At 38.7% G+C, this 20,737-nt stretch overlaps 1 protein-coding gene and 1 long non-coding RNA gene across 2 annotated transcripts in view; both read left to right on the top strand.

Annotated features, from left to right (window-relative positions):
• Window positions 1–526: 526 nt before the first annotated feature.
• Window positions 527–20,737, top strand: part of si (sucrase-isomaltase) — a 70,534-nt gene continuing 50,323 nt past the window's right edge. The window contains exons 1-10 of the mRNA XM_077540841.1: window positions 527–534; window positions 11,002–11,125; window positions 11,792–11,877; window positions 12,368–12,488; window positions 14,865–14,974; window positions 15,064–15,215; window positions 16,447–16,618; window positions 17,543–17,642; window positions 17,775–17,887; window positions 19,080–19,205. Coding sequence (XP_077396967.1) covers window positions 11,002–11,125; window positions 11,792–11,877; window positions 12,368–12,488; window positions 14,865–14,974; window positions 15,064–15,215; window positions 16,447–16,618; window positions 17,543–17,642; window positions 17,775–17,887; window positions 19,080–19,205 — 1,104 coding nt within the window. The 5' untranslated portion in view covers window positions 527–534. The remainder of the gene's footprint in view (window positions 535–11,001; window positions 11,126–11,791; window positions 11,878–12,367; window positions 12,489–14,864; window positions 14,975–15,063; window positions 15,216–16,446; window positions 16,619–17,542; window positions 17,643–17,774; window positions 17,888–19,079; window positions 19,206–20,737) is intronic.
• LOC144033825 (uncharacterized) lies at window positions 3,141–4,655 on the top strand. The gene is made up of 3 exons (XR_013288093.1): window positions 3,141–3,433; window positions 4,137–4,380; window positions 4,481–4,655. It is a non-coding gene; the product is annotated as an uncharacterized LOC144033825 (long non-coding RNA).

Genomic DNA, 20,737 nt, shown 5'->3' with positions numbered 1-20,737 from the left:
AGTGTAGAATTTACACACTGTATATTTATATATTGTATGTATGTGTTTCATATGGTAACAAAATATGTTTGTTTATTGTTGAGAAGTGTTTCATTTAGCAAGGATATATATATATATATATATATATATATATATATATATATATATATATATATATATATATATATATATATATATATATATATCATAAATTAACACAGTTTGAACACAATTTTGAAAACAGGACTCCTTTTGTCAACATTGTGTCAAAACACTGCACACAATTCTCACAACCATGAAACAAGTAGCAGAACACCCCAGATAGTATCATTCATTAGCTCTTTCATCTCATCCTGGTACATTATTCTTATGAGAAAGCCATGCATCGTCATTCTCAAACAGCACTGTATTAAACAACAGTGCACGTGTGTGCGTGTGCACGTGTGCGTGGGTGTCTGGGGCAATAATAGCTCATGTGGATTATAAGGTGCTATCTGTCTTCGGCTCAGGCACTTCAAACAGACCTTTGGCCAGGACACAGTGGAGAGAGCCAAGGTAAGACAACAGCTACCTTTTTTTTTTTTTTTTTTTTTTAAACAAGGAATTAATCATTTATACTTAATCTTCTTTATTAGTTTGTACAAGTGAACTATGTTCATTAAAGTCAGACTGCATAACTTGTGCTGCTGCTGCTAAATGATTCACAATAAAGAACTCAGTGCTCGTGGGATTAATTGGCAATGCAACCGCAAAATGAATAATACATCTCTTTCAAAACCTGTTGCAGCCACAGAAATACACATTTCGTTATGCAGCCTATCATAGACAATAGTATGCAGAAAATGTAGCTTGTATTGTAAATAACCTTGATTTTTTTTTGGATTCCTTTTCAATCTGTTGTGCTTTTCATTTGGAAAGTTGAAAAAGAAGTCTTTTAGCATGCATTATCATATGCTGTAGTCTTGATAAAGTGGCTTCATGACGGTCCAGTTCTCTTTGAGAAATAGATGCTCCTTTTCAGTGAAACATTTCAGCTGTAGTTTAAAGGAGAGCGTGTTCAACTCCACCATCGGTATTCCAGAGATTAGAGCCATGGCATCGTAAAACGAATTCCACCTGATTGTGCAAAGCTACCAGCAACTTCTTTGCAACAATGTCCTCCAGGAGCTCTGAGGCCACTGTTGATCGCCTGGTCTTGATCCACAACCCTGCACACTTTGCAGTAGCGCTTCTGTAGAGTGCTTTTGTTTCAGATGTTGAGAGCAAGCACTTATCCACATCATTGCACGATATGAGGTTTAATGTGTGTGATCCACATCTCAGATGTGGGGGTAAAACAATCACACCACCCACTTCAGCATCATTCAGCAGTATATCGCTAATGTCCATAAAGGTCACCTCATCAATCCTCTGTGTCATCTTCTTCATCCTCATCACATGGTCTGTACAAGGCCTTGACAAATTTGGAACCATTATCCGTAACAGTTGCTGTGATTTATTTTTTATTTTTTTGGTTTTTGCCATGAGATGATTGAATATTATCAAGTAGCAATACTGTCATATGTATGGCGACCTTTGAATCGTCTGCATGCCAGCGCTGATTTTTCACGTTGCATGTTCTTGGGATTTATCCAATAAGCGGTTACACCAAGAAATATTTTATTATATGCAGTCTATACATCTGCAGTGGTAGACAGATAACCCATTAAAGGTGTTTTTGAGCTCATCTTCCATTTTACAATATTCACAGTTGAGGTATTTGGAAAATGTATTTCTGCACATGCCCTGCATTCACTGGTATTTTGCTGATCTGTGGTCTGAACGGAACAGACTCCACCATTGAGAGGGGAAGCATTTCCTCAACAACATACCTGGCAATCATTTTGTCAAGCTGTCTCTTGGTTATATGCTGCTGTGGAGAATTACAATCAATCTGTTTAGGAGGTGGTGGTTGATTTTGGGTGTTTGGTTTTGTTGCCCCATGCACTGACAGACACTGCTTTAACAGATTTGCAATGCTCAAGGCCACTGGAGACAATTCTTTCTGTCCAACATATACCTTGCATTTTACCAAGATGTTTTTAGCATCCTTTATTCGCAGGAATTCAAAGTGGTGTTTGTATTTCCACCCTGAAAAGCAACTCTCAGTTTCATGTGCACTTGCCATTGGAGAGTGTTGGTGTTTCTTCTACTGGAGTTTTGTGTGTGTGTGTGCGAAACATTTGTAAAATGACAGATAGGCTCGCGTGCCACAGCGCAGCAGGGGGAGACTTTTCACTTGGATCATGTAACATAAATAACTTGGGTAACGCTTGTGCAATAGAAGGGAAAAATGTAAAGAGTTACGTTAGAAGTTACGTAATGAAACAAAGGTAAGGGCTTTAGTGTTAGGGTTGTGGTGGTGTGGAGGACCCAAAACCAGATACTACATGGAAACAGTTTACAGAGACAACAGATGTGGTGGGTAGCTGTGGCAGTGGGAGAAGGGTTCCTGGTGGCGGATTAGTATCTGTGTGTTGAGCAGGACGCTGGGCTGACTCATATTGTACAGATAACGGAGCAGGCAGGAAACAAAAGATATGGTCAAGGCAGGGTCAAAGTAGGGCTATCAAAACTGGGAACTGCAAAGTGGCTGGCTTTACAAACTTGACAAAGAGTGTAGACGATCTCGATCTGGCGATGGGTGAAGTCCCAGAGCTGCTTAACACTAGCACTACTAGAATTCTAAAACAACTAGATCTCCCAGAGCAGTCATTTTGACGGCTTGCACTCCTGCCTAATAATAATAATAATAATAGTAATCGCCTCATATGGTTATTAGTCTCTGTTTTGAGTATCTAATAAAGGCCCTCTCTTGCTTTTCTGTGGAAAACGGGTGGATTAATTTTAATTATCAGGCTTGTATTGCCAAAAACATCATGACTCCATCACATCTAGGAGCGCATTTTTTTACTTTAAAGGTACACTCAGTATTATACAGTGGCATCTAGTGGTGAAATAATAAATCATTCGGAAAAAAAAAACAATTGTTTGTGTTAGTAGTATGTAAAAAGATATGTTGTATCGCATAAACGTACTTTTTTAAAATATAACGGTTAGTCTAGAAATCGCAAATTATCTTACATGTCCGCGCCTCGCCTGCTAGCGTCTGCCATGTTTCGCCGCCATCTTTCTGCTACGGGTGCCGTCAAAGACAAATTTCAGCGCTCCATTTCTTAACGCGTTTTTGGAACGCACTTCCGGTTTGTATGGCGACCGCATGTCCACGAAGAAGAAGAGTTTCCGGTCCCCGAAGAGAGCATTATCAAGCATCACACTTACTTTGGGAATTTATTTTATTTCAGCGCGACAAAACAAGAGTTTATATTGTAGCCGCATTTGCCAGATGGAGAGAAATGAGGAACAGACTAGGTTTGGGACGTGCCGGTGCCTTCGACTGCTTTCTACTTGACCGGTAAGTAAGAGTACATTTGTGTTTACGTTTTGAGAGCGAGAGAAAAAGTATACTCCGTACTAATTAATACGATGTTCGTACCTTTGTTTTACGATCACTGTATCTGTTGATTAGCAACTCCGCACCACTCGAACGATTTCGTTATGTAGCTACTTGCTTTGAAAAAAAAAAAAGATTCCCGCTGGCACGTTATATTTAGAGTAAATGCGCAAGTTATTGTGTAATGTAATGTAACTGTGATTTCGGAGGTATATTTGCCCATAACTTCAATAGAGAATCTAAAGCATACTGTATTAGTGGAGGAGTTGAAAATTATTTTCGTTGTGGTTGGTGAAAATAGGGTTCTCGAAATTAATTTTCGGCAGGGAATAACTTTCTGGACTTAAATGCTGGCTGTACCGTAAGCACTGCTAGAGTCTGAACTCTCTCACTCAAGTGTGTACTGGTCCATTGTGTAATTGGGTGCACAAGAATTTACAGGCTGCCACGTTTTCCACGGAAATTCGACAAGCAAGCAGCCTTTGCATATTCTATGCAGTATGCAGTCAAGTTACTTTTATCTAGCTAATACAATGTTTTGGGCCCAAAAACTAAAGATCTTACCTCTATTTTGGGGGCTTTGTTGGAAAGTTGGTGACATATAGTAGTATCATCAATTATTCTATTTTATTTTATAATTGTGTTTTTGTTTGTGTCACACTAGATCAACAGCCAAACTTGAGGGGTTCCAGAACCATATTCTGATGTATACAAGCATTCATGCACCGTTTAAATACATCACCGACCTGCAAGAAAAAAAAATATCAAGGGGAGAGTCAGCAGCCATATTGGAATGCCCCGAATGAGGACACTTTAATGGAGGACCCCAGAAGGCTTCGGTGTTGTACCACCAGTATCTCCACCTACCATATCTGAGCTGCAACAAACTGAAGTCAGCCGACGTCTTGGTATGTCATTTACATATGGACGGCATTGCACACTACATGAACTTTTTGTGTGAAGCAATACGGAATGGTCACATGTACAAGCACCACTTGTTTTACACAGGACCTGCTGACCAGGTGTCTGAAGCCATGGAGTGACTCCTCCCTCACTTTCCTCAGCAAGCCTTTGAAGAATATGATATCATCGTTGGTGGGAACATGCCCTCACTCCATAACATGTACTTGTGCAGTCAAGGAGCATGTCAAACTTAATAAAACCAGCAAACATTGAAGTGACATCATTTTTACTGCAGTCTGTTCACACAATCAATGGACAAGCCTTCCTTAATTTTGCCCCAATAACATCATAGAGTAGGCGAAAAGTAGTGTTACAGATCATACTGTGTTCGGGAGAGTTTGAGGAATGTTGCAATGTTAATGGGGGGCAATGTCAGCACACACACACACACACACACACACAAAAAACCATCATGGTATTGAGTTAATCAGATATTTTAGCTGTGTACAACACATACCTGCTCTGTAACACTACTTTTGGCCCAAACCTGTATGTCTATTTTCCATATTTTGAAATGCACAGCGTATTGGTAAAATTCTGGAACAACTGCAATTCATGTAGCTCATTATATTCTAACAGCATTTTTTTTTTTTTTTAGTTAATATGTTCATTTCATGTAGACTTTTATTTTACTTTATTTTATTCATTCATTTTCATGTACTGTACCTTACATTCATTGGCCAATGAAGAATTCCTTGTCATTGCAAGCATTTATAATAATTCTCCAGGCTTTTGATGTTTTACATTTCTGGTCATGTAAAATAGTGTTAGGTTAGGTGTCGAATGAACACTGCATGTTGACGCCAAAGGAAATAGTATTTTTTTAGTTATTCAAAATGTACAAATTAACACACAACAACAATATACAAGTTATACAAACTACAACAACAAGTGTCAGACATGGACTAATTATATGCCAGGTAAAAAACCTTTGTATTGTCCTCAAGGATCTGGGAAAGTGTCACTTATTTGCTACAAGTCCACCAAGGTGCTGCAGTCTGGCATCCAGGTACAGGAAATCATGGTGGTGCTGATGTGGGATCCAGGTACAGGAAATCATGGTGGTGCTGATGTGGGATCCAGGTACAGGAAATCATGGTGGTGCTGATGTGGGATCCAGGTACAGGAAATCATGGTGGTGCTGATGTGTCAAAAAGTATTTCTTGGTGTCAGTCTATCAGCTGGACTTGGATATCTTCATGTTCCTCCATGGTCATTTCCTGTACGAGTCTCTGCAAGAAGGTAACAATTGTATGTCAGATGAGGTACCAAACAATGAACTGAAAGTCACTGAGCCAATGAAGTACATTATTACATGAGCAAGACTATTTGTGAAAGCCATGTAAATTCCTGCACATCGAAGTACAAGGAAGCTGTTGTATCTTCAATCAAAACTAATTAAGTTGCTTAGTGATATTTATTAGGTAAAATTGTTCAACATGGTGACAAATCGATATCTGAGTAAAGGGTTTCAAATGTTTTTGTAAGCAGCACTTTTCTGAGTGGTTAGTAGCAACAAGACACGGGGGGGTTACGAGTCTGAGTTGCAGATGTGTCGTTCAGTTAACACCATTATTTTTGCACGATATACTAAACATATCAGCAAACTATGTAATCTAAATACCACATATTCCAAGCAAAGGTATGTTTTGAGCCATTCACATGCATGCTCGAATGGAATTATTTTTCCATGATGACATAATTGTACGTTACGAGGCACCGCGTTCTCTTCCTCGTCGTCTCTCTCGCCCCCTTTGAGATGGTCCACATGTCTATAAAACGTATAACATAACTGTGTGTTCTCTGTTGCATGGTTTAGTTACACTAACAAATATGAACATAGATAGCCATTATCATTAGCTGACGTACAGTATTTCCAAACAATGCCGACAAAAATATTAATTCTGAAATTAAATGACTAAATCACAATTATTAGGGATCTGTACAGTATGTCTAACAAATGCAATTCACTTACGTCATCACTCGAGGGAATACCAGAAGTTGTTTGCGTTCTGTTCCGGTGAAATTGGTGGTAGGCTGTTGAAGTAGGGTCTCTCTGGGACGCCGTAGTTCGTGTGCTTAAAATCATTGCATTATCTTGTTTGACCGATAGATGGCGGTCGTGAGCTACACACTGGGGCTTTAAGCTTTTACTCTACCTTGAGCTGCGTCACCAATTCCAGTGAAGCGATACATGGCTCCCTTTTGGAGGAAGTGGGTTGGTCTTGTTTGGACTTGCTATCTGAAACTGCTGAGCGATCCAGCGACCACTCATTGTGATTCGTCAGACCCTCTGTCAGCTTCTCAGAATGTAGCTGTGTAGTCTCCTCTCTAGTATAGTTTTTTTTTTTTTTTTTTTTTTTCAATTCAAAATGGTAATCTAGCTTGTATCCAAAGCCAAATCCCTCCGCGTTGAATGGGAGTTGCTACGGAAGTCAAGCGGCCCCATTTACGGAAGCCCAACACAAACGAAATACATTGAAATGAATAGAGCAGTCAAATTGACAGGTGTGGAGGTAAAGTAGTAATTGCTCCTAAATATTTTTCTATTTTTAATACAATAAAATGGTAGTGCAGTAATGATATATATACAGAGAGAGTTACAGTCAAAAGACCTGGAACATTGTTGATCTATGTAAACAGAGTAACAACAAATCAAATTTTGAAAACAGTCAAAATGACGGCTCTGGGAGGCACCCGTTCACATGAAAGCCCGTTTCAATGTATCCGCACAAGTATCTTACCATTTGGGTACTTTGTCTACACGGTGGATGGGTTTCGGAGCTTGAAACCAATCACTTTTGGAACCAGGATCCAGAGTGGAAAGATTTCAAGAGGCGCCCCGTTCATTCCAATGTGGACACCATATGCAGGATAGCTACTTCTCAGGTGATGACCTAATTCTCCCGTGACTGTGCACGAACCGCCAGTCTGTCAACAACAATAGCAGATAACTAGTGTCAGGATCGTATGCCGACAAATGTCTTGGGAGGAGTAATATGGCGGCCTCGCCATATCTTCGCCAATCTTAAAGTTTAGGCCTATCAGCTATTCAGATCAGTGGTTCTTCTTCGTTGATTCTTCTTCTAAGCTTCCGTTAACTCCCTATGACAGGGCTACAGCACCACTCCAGACTTGGCATATATATTACATCCGTTAAACGTTTTTGGACACTCGCATGTCTAGAGATGGTTCTGTCTGTACAAGATTTGTTTGCAGAACGAAGCCGGCTTTGCTTCTGTGTGTACAGGGCCTAAGAGCAAGGAGCTGCAATCAATCTGATCAGGTGCAGCTGCTGTTGTCTCCAACACGCCAAACATGTACATGCACACGCACGGGGGACGGGGGCTCAGGGTGCCGAGGCAGCAGACCTGACAGTTAGTTCCAAAACTGGATTTCACTGCAGTCACATGGAGTTGTTTATTTTGGGAGGGTTCTCCCGTCTCCTGTTTCAAAAGTAGAATGCTTGCTCGGCCGTAGGATTCAGATCTGATTTCCTTTCTTGGTTTGACAGTGTGGTTTTGGCTATTTTTCTTCCTGAATATAAGCCGCAGGACCAGCCAAACTATGAAAAAAGTGTGACTTGTCGTCCTAAAAATACATTTCTCTGTATTTGACAGCTGTACATTTGACATCTCTCGTTAACCTGAAACATGAGAATAGACATTCTGCAGTGTTTTTTTATGTTAATTTTTAGCAAAACACACCTGCCAGTCTCGTGTTAATGTTTAGTTATCAAGAAACATGGGTGTGTTAAAACCCAAAGCTGTTATATTCTGAGTTACAGTTTTCTCAGTTCCTAAAACACTAAACCCCATTCTCTGAACCAAATTCTCAGTTTCCGAGATTAATTTCTTGAATCAAACACTTTTTCGGGCAAACCTTACAAACTGTTTAGGCTTCGACCCAACTCTCAAAACTCAGCCACTCTTTTGTGATAAACGTTAAACACATTTCATACTTTTCCTTAACACTTTTCACACAGTGTGTTGTGAAATTGTAAACACTGGCAGCAGAATATGAACACAACTCCAACACAGTTGTCATCTTTCAAACATTGTTGTTGTCCCACACTGTTGTTTATCAATGAAACATGATGACATCCACCACACATGTACAGGGAGTGCTGAATCTGTCTGCCTATGTCTGCACTGCGTTAGACCTGGTTTTACCGAGTCTAAAATCTAGTCTACACCTCTACCATATTCACAAACACACTCTAAACTTGTCTTGGCACATAAATAACAATGTGCCTCCCTGTCCCCCTACCATCACCCCGCCATCGACCAATAGGATTCATCCCATGTCCGCCCACCATTAAAAAATGTTTTCTTGGACCGAATTGTGTTCCCAGTCTGTCTCAGGTTGCGACAACAGGAACATTTGGGTCCCCATGTGACAACCGTTGTGATCCAGTGGTTGATATTATATGCACTTTTAAGGAGGAATATTGTCTTGTATCTTACTTATATTGAATGTTTTCAGGCACTTTTCATTGTTGTGTCATGTGCATATGACTCAGAATCACACAGGGCCATGGGCACATTCGTCTCTTTCTCTGCCCTCGCTTGATCTTCACAGCACATTAAACAGCATGGCAATAAATGTCTAATTCACCCAAATAGACACATACCCGCACAAGCAGCTTGACATTCACCTTGTTTCTGTCTTCAGTAGTACATTGGAGGGAAGCTTAATGGCTTGAGTGACATGATGAATGTCTTTTTAATGACTTGCTCAAACCTGCCTGTGGATTTTGCAAAAATTAGGGATGTCCCGATCCGATAACGTGATCGGAAATCGGGCCCGATCACATGGTTGCTGACTGGATCGGAATCGGACGTTTTCTCCAGATCAGGACTCGCTTAAATATATGAGATTATTGATTTATTTATTTATTTTTTATTTTTTATTTTATATATAACATTAAATCTGGAGTTGGGCGGTGGCCTAGAGTGACACTTGTGATTGGCTGGCAACCAGTTCAAAGTGTACTCCGCCTACTGCCCGAAGTCAGCTGGGATTGGCTCCAGCACCCCCGCGACCCTTGTGAGGACCAAGCGGTTAAGAAAATGGATGGATGGCCGGATGGATGGATGGATGGATGGTGTGTGCGACATGGCGTCACTTTGCTACAGTGACACTATTAATGCCATCGAGGAAAAACAAAAATAAACAAGGAAATGGTGCAGAGGTATTTGGAAGTAGATGATATGTTATTATCTTTAATGTGGAAAGCGGAGACAGTGAAACTTGTACTGTTTGCAATGTGAGCATTTCGTGTGGCGGAAAGGATATACAGTAGATGTGTTGCTTCCCCACTGCACCGCTGTAAAAATATGTGGACAAAAGTTTAGGGATGTTTGATCATTACTGGGACAGAAACTGGATGGAATAAATGCTATTCACAAGTCGACCCATTGTCTGCTGAGGCATGGGATCCCACTTTTCTTGAAGGCAGCCCTCAGGTCATTGAGGTTCTGGGGTGCAGAGTTTTGAGCCTCTACAAGCGACTCAGATGATTCCACAGATTTTCAATAGTATTCAGGTCTGGAGAAAGTGCAGGCCATTCCATTTGAGGTGCACTCGTTTCCTGATGATGCCACCTTGATGAGCTGGATCACTGTCATTGCGAATTTTACTGTTAAGCTCCTCGTTAGAGAACAACAAATTCTGCAAAAAGCACTGAAACATTTAACAGTTGGACATGTGCATTGAAAAGCTTAGAGAAGGTCACATTAAGTTCACCTGTAAAGGTTTGAATGCATTTTAGGCTCGTCCTGAAATTTCCCCTGAAATCCTAATATCCCTAACTTTTTGTGAGTAGTGTATTTTAAATAGATTAGACCTTCTTCTGCCTTCAGCAGATAAGGCTCCACAGCGATTATTATTATTATTATCATCATTATTAATATTATTATTATTATTATTATTAATATTATTGTTATTATTAATATTAGTATAGTGAACATTAATGATAAAAGAACCGGTGAAAGTTCCCATCTGAACTTTACAGGTGGCACTATAGCGGTTGGAATGGAGTGTGTGAGAGAAGAAAATTGTCTATTGATTTAAAAGAATATTGTTGAGATCAGAGATCAGCATTTTAATGTTTGGGCGAAAGGGAACAGAATCTCTGTCATAGTTCATGTCAAAGAGCCTTTTATAAGCTATCAATAATATGAAAATCTCATACTACAGGTGAATGTTGGGATCAAAGCCAAATGTTGAATTTGATTATGTGCTTTGTCTCAGAGTATTTCTGTTCAATAACCACTTGTCTTGTAAGTTCTTCAATACTTTCCTTATCTATAACCTTTTTAGTTATTTCACAAAGGCCTTTGTTAAAGGTTGTTGGTTATTCTGAGGCAAAATGTCCACATATGTGCATGTCAGCTTAGTGATGTAGAAGTTTTTTTTCTTGGTGTGTGTCCTGCCATTGGGCCTCATTAGGCATGAAATTATATCTGACCTTTGAAACCTCGCCTTTAGAATCATGATGTAGTTAATTGGTTCTAAAGTTGTTGACCTTTGTAATCACCCATGCCTTTGGTTTTGTGTTTTAGATGGCGAAAAGGCGGTTCTCGGGTTTGGAGGTGACCTTAATGGTCATGTTCGCATTGATGTTGGCAGTAGCCGTTGCTTTTATAGTTCTTTTTGCTACCGGCCAATCTGGGACCATTAAGGATGGTAAGTGAATCTACATGTGCATGGAATCAAACTACGAAGAGTTTTCTTTCATGGGCCACAATGTTCAATACACCTGAACAACAATAATGTACTAAGAAGATCCAATACAAGAGCTGTTAAATATGCCTTTAAAATAACATGTATAATGTGATTGTCACATTGCCATGTGTTTTTAGACAGGCTGAAATTTGCAAATATTGAGATTGTAATTTGCAGTGTTGTAAAAGTGAACTAATTCATATTAAGTATTGACCCTTTTTCATGCCGCTAATAAAGTAACCAAAATATTAGAAACATGTTAGTGTGATGCAGGGCAACTCTACACTACTGTTGACAACCACTATTGGATCTTCTTTGATTAAACAAGTGCTATTTGTATTGTGGGCTCTGAGTCTTCCAGTTCATAAAATATTGAAATCATATGAACACATTAGATTACCAAATGTATGAATGACTGATTAAGATATGACTATTTATAGAATAATTGGTTTCTTAATAAAAGTACACACAAAAAAACCTCTGACCAACTTGACTAGTACTGTATGTAAACTTAGCTAATTCTGTTTTTATGGTAAGATTGGAAAGCACAAAATGCACTTGTCATTTTTAGGATTTGCAACTGCTATCTATGTGTTTATTATGAGGATATTTCATATCTTTTGGCAGAGACAACAGAGGTGTTTGTTCCACAGTGTCCAACTATTCCTCGAGAGGAAAGGGTGGATTGTTTCCCTGATGCTGGAGCCTCCAAGGTATGTTTGACAATATCATGTGAGAGTTTATGTATTCAGACACTTTGGACTCCTCAATATACTTTACTGTCTTCTGCGTTCCATTTGATATTACAACTGGTGTGGTAGCTGATTAAGATTATTACCTGGGTATAATGATTTTTTTTAAACACAAACATTATTGCTCATGATAGTAAGATTTTGGCATAACTATGGTGGTATAAGGGGATAATCAGATACAGACACTATATACATTTATTGTTTGGTTGTATAAAAGTTCAGTATAAAATAGGCCTATTAAAAATATTATCATAGTAATTTGCTGTTTGGGCCTTGTCGTCTTGTTAAAGGCCATCTGTGCGTTAAATTTAGCTCAATATGCACCAGCTCTTCATTTGGATCTCAATAAATGTCACTGCAATAATACCAAGGCCAAAAAGGTTACTGTCTGTATAGTTCCTAATTAAAAAAAAAAAAAAAAAAAGTTTATCTAAGTTTGTTTCTTCCACAGAAAGGATGCCAGCAGCGTGGATGTTGTTGGAGCCCTCTAGATGAGCGAAATGTACCTTGGTGCTTCTTTTCCACCAACCACGGCTACGCCGTTGAATCGGTGGAGCAGCCAGAACCTCATGGTAAATTTGTAATGTTAGGACCTGATGTAGGAATCGTGGAAAGCAGGTTGAAAAGACAGTAAACATTTAATTTTGTCTCCAATTGCAATCTTAACACATCTGATATATGACCATGTTGTTTATTTTCTTGTATTAAATTCTAAAAACAAAACCCTTGCATATCGACACCCTCTTAAAATAATTGGCCAAGTCATTTTATAAATATATACATATATATATATATATATATATATATATATTTATAAAATGACTTGGCCAATTATTTTAAGAGGGTGTCGATATTTAGTGTTGTTCCGATACCGTTTTTTGGCTCCCGATACCGATTCCGATACCCAGCTTTTCAGTATCGGCCTATACTGATACCATACTGATACCTAACAGGGTTTTTTTTCCTCAACATGAAAAAGCTGTCCTGTCATTGGTTCGGGGCATTCAAGGGCCAATAGGTTATCTTAGATGGGCATGCAGTGAACATGTCACATATCAGTGAATGTCGTGCACGAGCAAGACACAAGATGCTGCATCCAAAATTCTATATTAGCATTGGAATTAATGGTATCGGCAAGTTACTTGTGAGTACTCACTGATACCGATACCACTGTTTTAATGCAGTATCGGCACCTCTGCCGATACCAGTATCGGTATCAGAACAACACTAACGATACTTGACACTTTGGTTGGAATACATTTCATTGATTGTTATCATCTTTTGCTCATTGACCTTATTTCCTTTACTATACAGCTTAGTTTAGAGGCCAACTGAGGGCATATAACTGCAATCTGTCTGTCTTACCCTCCTCTTGGTTTTTTCCCCCCTCTATCACTCACTTTGCCTGAGGCATGTCTGTCAGTGAAACATGACGTGCAGCCTCTCAGAGAGCCTGCCTGATTTTGCAAAATGTAGATTTTTCTATTTCCTGCATGGATTCATTTTGCTTTAAGTGAGCTTACTTACTGGTTTCTCGGCCTGAACAAATACCATTTCAGCTATATTGTTAGAGTTGTTAAAATAATGTGATATTGTTAATACCTGAAGGCAAAATAAAATCATATTTTTTTGCTGGTAAAATAGTTTGACAAAGGTGGATTCATTGAAATATTGTAAAACAAACAATAGCATCTCTCATGCTAACAGGATTCACTGAATACAAAAATATTCAGTGTGGGAAAGAACAAAAATGAATGGGACATCTCCGGTCAACTCAATGTGATATCTGTTAATGCTGTTGTGACACCAGCTTATCTCCACCTATCCCCGCCCATATAGTTCTGTTGGGAGACTTCAAAGCTGACATTCAACAGAACTTTGAACACATGCAATGCACAATGCGTGCGAGTTGGCCATGTTTCATGTCTCAAAAGCTAAGATGGCTGATCAGAGATCAGGGCTGTGTCCGTAAAGTATCTGTCAAAGCAAACCCAAACCCATTGGTGGACACCAACAAGGAGGGATGTCAATAAGCTGAAAATGGAAGCCTTTTGGGCCTGTGGGGAATCTGATGTGTCCCTGCATGCAAAAGAGAATGTGGCTTCGGTGGTTCCTAAGAGAGAAAAAAATAAGTAGTGGGACCAGTTTGGTGAGGCCAAGAAGAATAACCGCAAGATGCCTTTTTAAAAAAAAACAAAAAAACAAAAACAAACAAAAAAAAACATTCTAGCCATACTCCATCAACACTGGGTATTGTATAGATGGAATGCTTCTGATTCTGGACATATTCTGGAGAATACTTTCTCCTCAATTCTGCTGACATGCCTTCCGGTGATGAATCAGAGTCTGGAGACTCTTTAGGCGGGGCTCTCCCATCAGACATCATCAAGGTGGTTTGGGACAAAAAAAAAAAAAAAAAAAGTACCACTTTTGAACAAAGGTTTTAAAGGTTTTCCTTTACTTTTCACAAGTGGCTCTGCCTCACTTGAAGTCATCTGGTGCACCTCGCTTTGAACACCACTGACCAAGACGGAATTTGATCATACAAGTAATGCAGTCATTGTCAGCAGAAATTCAACATAAAAAGTATTGGCCGGGGATCAAGGCAGAATAAACTTGTTGATGACATGCTGACAAAAATCAGAAATAAATACATAAATAAAATTCTTAATGAATAAAAAAACAGAGAAATAAACTCCTGTGTAAAATAATCAACCCACTTTGAATATTCTTTTCCATTATGTCTTTTGTAGACCATTGAACATGATATGGCAGTGATTGACCACAGCATGATAATTAATCAATTCTTTAAAAGGTGTTTATTAATATTTGTTTTTTTTCTAAATATAAACTGTTGTCTTTGCTTTCTTGCTTCAATAACCTGTCAGTCATGTAGTCATGATCTGTATTATGACCTGGACCTTGTTTTTATTGCGTTTTTATGGCAGTAATGAAGGCACATCTGAAGAGAATGACCTCCCCTTCCTTGTTTGGAGAAGATATACAGGAACTGTCATTTCATGCTGAAATGCAATCAAGCAATCGACTTCGTTTTAAGGTACACAGACACACTTTTCAATACCGACATAGAAAATATTATTCTGCATAACCTCAGATTTATTTTCCTATTTGTTGTGGTGGGCTTAGATATCTGACGCCCACATGAAGAGGTTTGAGGTGCCCCATGAACACGTTAACAGCCTCAACCATCATCCGACCAGTCCCATTAGCAACACACTGGAGATCAAACACAAACCTTTTGGGCTGGTTGTGCGCAGGAAGGAGAACAAAAAAGTCCTGTGAGTTCTCAATGCTTATCGACTGTTTTCTCTAATATAACCATTGTTTTCTTGTGGATAACCAGCCACACAGGGTGAGTTACAAACAAAACATCATACTAAATGGAGGCCTATGCAGTGGAGGCATATCGTCCCTGTCTGAAGAAAACGGTGTTTGCCATTTGTGTGACATTTTTGTTTTGTTCAGATCAATAAAAACTGTTTCACAGTGATGTAGTCCATGAAAGCTGACCAAGCAACTCAAAAGTAGAACCACTTGTTTGAACGGGAATTCTGGCAGCGAATCAAAGCGCACTCTTAACACTCATAACGTCTTTGGTAGGCTACACAGTTTAACAAAATACAAGCAAGAGAAGTTGGATCACAGTTATCATAAAATAGAGATTTAACATTGGACTGCAGCATTTAAAAGGAAAGTTACCAATTAAAAAAAAACAAGCAAAAAAACCCTACAATTTTAGTCATATGCATTAAAACATTCATTACCAATTGACAGTAGTCCATGATATGATCTGTGAAATAATCAGCCTTTTTTTTGCCCTGCTTTGTGCCTCTAATTTGATATAAAACCACAAAGTCAGAGGAAAAAGAACCAAAGAGAGGTAGAAGGCGTGACTTCCACACTGTCAGTCATTTGCCGCACACTCACGGGCACACTCATTGGGTGCACACCCCAGTAACCTAACAAAAAAAATCTAACCAATAACAATTAAAGCTCAATTATCATGGCTGCCGCAACTCTGGTGCGAGGCCGCATTATAGAATAATCACAATCTGCCTTTTAGACTACTCGAGATGTTATGGTTTCTAAGTGCATGTGCAATACTCTGGCGCTGGACTTGTTTACCCCTAGTGTAGTTCTTGCACTTTTTATTTTTTCACAATGTCAAGAGCAAAGCTAAAGGTTAAAGTTGAGCAAACCAAATAAACTTATCATGTTATATTTACCCTTCATGTCATAAAAACTGCAGTAGATCATAAACCTGTACACACAACCTTGGCCTGACCACCATCTGGAATGTAGCTGGGATTCCCCTGCCGTAAATTGCACTTGTGCTTCAAAATTGTTGCAATGACTCAGGGAATGGATAAAATAGGTCTATATTATGTCTGTTTATCACAGCTTCGGATGACATTTTGTGTCTAATGTATCTTTTTAGAATCTGTAGAATGCCTTACATTCTTACATTTGCCTCAAATTTTCAATTTATTTCTCTCAAATTACATACAGGTTTGACACGACGATGGGACCGTTGGTGTTTGCAGACCAGTTCCTGCAGCTTTCTGCTAAACTTCCATCCAAGAATATTTATGGCCTGGGAGAGCATGTACACAGACAGTTTCGCCATGACATAAACTGGAAGACCTGGCCCATCTTCACCAGAGATGCTTTTCCGAATGGGGTGAGAAGTCTCTTAATAATTGCGATTTTGCTAAAACACTTTTTGTCTAAACATCATTTGACTTAAAGTAATTACATAGACACATACATATGGTAAATAATATGTTGGGCAAGCTACTTGGAAAATGTAGTAAGCACAAATAATAGAGTTGTGATCACCAATGTAGGTAAATTACTGAAAAACGATTTGAAGGCAGTTTGAAAGTTAGAGTAGTTGTAGAAATGTAGCTAAACATTTAAATATGTAACACTGCTACTGCCCAACATTGAGCAGATCATTCTGCAAAATGGACACAAGCAATGTACCATTATCAATTAACTATGTGATGATATTAATGTTTTTTTGTTTTTGTTTTTGTTTTTTACAAATTGATCACATGATTTGATTTTAAATGAGTTTGCGCTTTGTATTATCAAATATTGTAAACTGTGGTACAAAGGAAAATATTGATAATGTTACCCTCAAATGTCGGCCTGAAAAAATACCGTCAAACAATAAACCACATGCTCAATGATATTTCTATTGCGGCTTTTCATCCACTTGCATACAAAGGAAATAGATGTTGACATTGATAGATAACAAGTAGATAGATAACAGGAGGAGGTGGTGTTAGATGAGTCTTGGACAAGGGACACTGATGTTTGATTCAACTTTCCAGCTGTGAGCCAAGTTTTTTTTCCGACAGAATTTACAGCAGGAAACCTTCTGCTTCCCATTTGCAACACATTTTGTTTTTTCCAGCTTTGGAGAGGGGTTTAAAATAAGCTAATAACTTCATATTCATGACTGTAATTTTTCACTAAAAGCTAACCAATTGTGTGAACTTTTTTTTTTCAATTTGGAACATTGAAGAATTCAGTATACAGTACATGTAATTCATATTGTTCTCCTATGTTTACCTAACATATTGACCTCTTTCTCTAGGGAACACACAACCTGTATGGGCACTATCCCTTCTTCCTGTGTCTGGAAGACAATAGTGGAAAGTCATTTGGTGTCTTCCTCATGAACAGCAATGCAATGGGTGAAGAAAACAAAAACAAAACATAGTTGCTAATTCCGAGTCTAAAGTTGCACGAATCCCCCCCGAAAATGACTATGGTTATATTTAAGATGACACTAAAGCCTGCCATTACTGTATGGTGTCTGTTTTCAGAAGTGACACTGCAACCTGCACCTGCGATAACATACAGAACAATTGGAGGAATCCTTGACTTCTATATTCTTTTTGGAGATACGCCGGAACAAGTGGTGCAGGAGTTTCTTGAGGTGAAACGTGTCTAGGAAATGAAAGTTTGTTTGTGTGTTGGCCAAGCTATGAATGTGTGCGCCTGTCAAGGTCCGTTCAAGGTTCACTAAGCCTTTGTTAAACGTTTGGCGAGAGTTGTAATTTTTTTTCTTGTTTCAGTGAATTTGGACAATGTTCCAAATTTCCTTGCGACAAGAAAAAAAAAAACACATTACAACTTTTAGAGAACTATTATATAAACTGTTTAGAGAATAAATACAGAACATTCAGAGAACATTGCGACACTGACGTAAAATCAACATTCACCTAAGCGTCGCAAACACTTGCTCTTCAGTGTGATACGAGTAGAGCTGTCGAAATTAATCGATTAATTAACAAGTAATCAATTATCAAATTAATCAACAAGTATTTTAATAATCAAGTGATCATTTTTCAATTTCAAATTGTTCAAATCTTCTGATTTCAACATAACAGTAATTGTTCACTGATTTATGTAGTCATTCATGAAAGAAGACTGATTATCTTCTGTGTTTAATCAAAATAAGACATTTGCAAACATCTATTTTTACTCCTGAAAACAATGACCCAACCGGTAACATAGCACAACATTAATCCCGCTTTTTGTCTAACTACTATATGAATTACGAAATAAACACCAATCACCAGTTAATAAACCGTAATCAGGAGAAAAAAATACTTTGGTAATGCACTTTAATGCAAAATTAAAATAAACACAATTAGTCGATTAATCAAATGATAAACAATTCTAAAAATACTCGATAGTGATAGCACTAGCTACAAGATTTAAAAAGCAATTCAATGCAATATATAGTAGTTTGCATTTTGTTCAAATGTCGTCAATATTTTTGGCACACAATATTAATGCTTTAATAAATGTTTCACTGCCCCGCGATTGGCTGGCAACCTGTCCAGGGTGTACCCCGCCTACTGCCCAAAGCCAACTGAGATAGGCTCCAGCACCCCAAGCGACCCTTGTGAGGAATAAGTAGTCAAGAAAATGGATGGATGGATGGATGGATGGATGGATGGACGGATGGACGGATGGATGGATGTTTCACTTGTACACTTGCTTGTAATGTGGGAGGGAATCTAAATGTGATGATTACCTGGATTAACTACATGGGCAACCAATTATATTAGTCCAAACACGTATATTTGATGCTGACTTTACCCTCCCAACTGTGCTTTCAGCTTATTGGCAGGCCTGTCATTCCACCTTACTGGTCACTGGGATTCCAGCTTTCTAGGTGGGACTACGGTAGCTTGAGTGAGGTCAAGAAAACAGTGGAGAGGAATCGTGCAGTGGACCTCCCATATGTAAGACTTTGTCTGCTCCAATTTTATTATTTTCAGATCCACACTATGCTATTTATAATGTATAGGTTTGGGGGTTCGAATCTCAGCTCTTGCCTTCCTGTGGGGGATTTACATGTTCACTCTGTGATTGCAGAGATTTTCTTAGGCTACTGTGATTTTTTTTTTCTCACATTCCAAAGTGATGACCGAAAATTGTCCATCATGGGTGTGAATGTGAATGGGTGTTTATGCACAGTAAATTTGCCCTGCAGTTGGCTAGCAACCAGTCCAGTGTATAGCCCGCCTCTCACCGAAAGTCAGCTAGGATAGAATCCAGCTCAGTTGATGTAAAATCATCAACAAATCATAACAGCTCCAAGGATCCCAAATGGCAAATACCTCGAACAGGTGTGAGTTGCTGTTAAATAAATTTTTGGCACATACAGAAACGCTTCTGTTTTAAGCAAAGTCACACTTGACTTTACTGTGTGCTCGTTGTCTATATGAGGCCGACAAACTTTGGGGCAGTGGCAAATAGAGGTGCACCGATCGATCGGCCGGCTGATTTATCGGCCCCGACATCCTTAAATTTTGTGGGATCGGTGATCGGCCGATCCATTAAAAATGCACCGATCTTTTTCACCGATCTCATCTCTCTCCTTAGATGTCTGAAAAATGATCATCTTCTGCTGAGATGTTTAATAGGCTTTTATTTTTATTTGAGAGAAATACTTAATGTGCAGTTAAATCAAACTGTTTGCATAATTTCACAATGTTATTTATTCAATGTTTTTCAATAAAACAAATTGGAACACTGAAGGTGGCTGCTTATTATGAAAAAAAAATCGGTATCGGCAAAAATTGAGATCGGCAGGTCAGACTTTTTAAAAGATCGGTGATCGGCCGGAAAATTGTGATCGGTGCACCTCTACTGGCAAATGATTATCAATGATCAATGCTTATATTTGATATAGCGACTCATAAAAATGTACAGTATTTAATTTGATTTGATTTTTTTCATTGCTGCAAGCAGCTCCTTAAAAATAAGCTAAATTTAGAATTTATGTGTGCTGGACTTGGTTGTTTACTTTATATTTTGTGAAACATTACAAAAAAAACAAAAAAAAAAAAACATCATTATACTTAACACATTGGGTATAAGGCTGCCGTGCTTTTGTGTGAAGCTCACTCACGAGCTTGGCTTTTCTTTGTTTTCTCCACTGTCTTTCTTTACAAAAAAGATGACAAAAATAGTAGCAGATCCATAAAATTTGGTGCCTGTTAATTTGTCAAATTATGCAAGTACAAACATCACGTGTAAGAATTGGTGCTATAATTGGTTTCTACTGGTGTACTGGTGAAAAGCTTTCAGTGAACGATATCAATACCTCACCTTTGCGACCTGTTACTCTTTAACAGTTTACACAGCAGATATAGTTCAATAGGCCTGACATGTAACACTATCTAGAGAGGCGTGATATGGAGGTGGAAGCAGCAGTTGGATAGACAGTCTGAGCGATAGCGATGGCCTTTAGCTTAGACGGGGTTATTCA

The sequence above is a fragment of the Festucalex cinctus genome, chromosome 13 (assembly GCF_051991245.1).
Source record: "Festucalex cinctus isolate MCC-2025b chromosome 13, RoL_Fcin_1.0, whole genome shotgun sequence".
Taxonomy (NCBI): domain Eukaryota; kingdom Metazoa; phylum Chordata; class Actinopteri; order Syngnathiformes; family Syngnathidae; genus Festucalex; species Festucalex cinctus.
The sequence above is the reverse complement of the archived record's forward strand: the minus strand, read 5'-3'. Positions and strand labels throughout refer to the sequence as shown.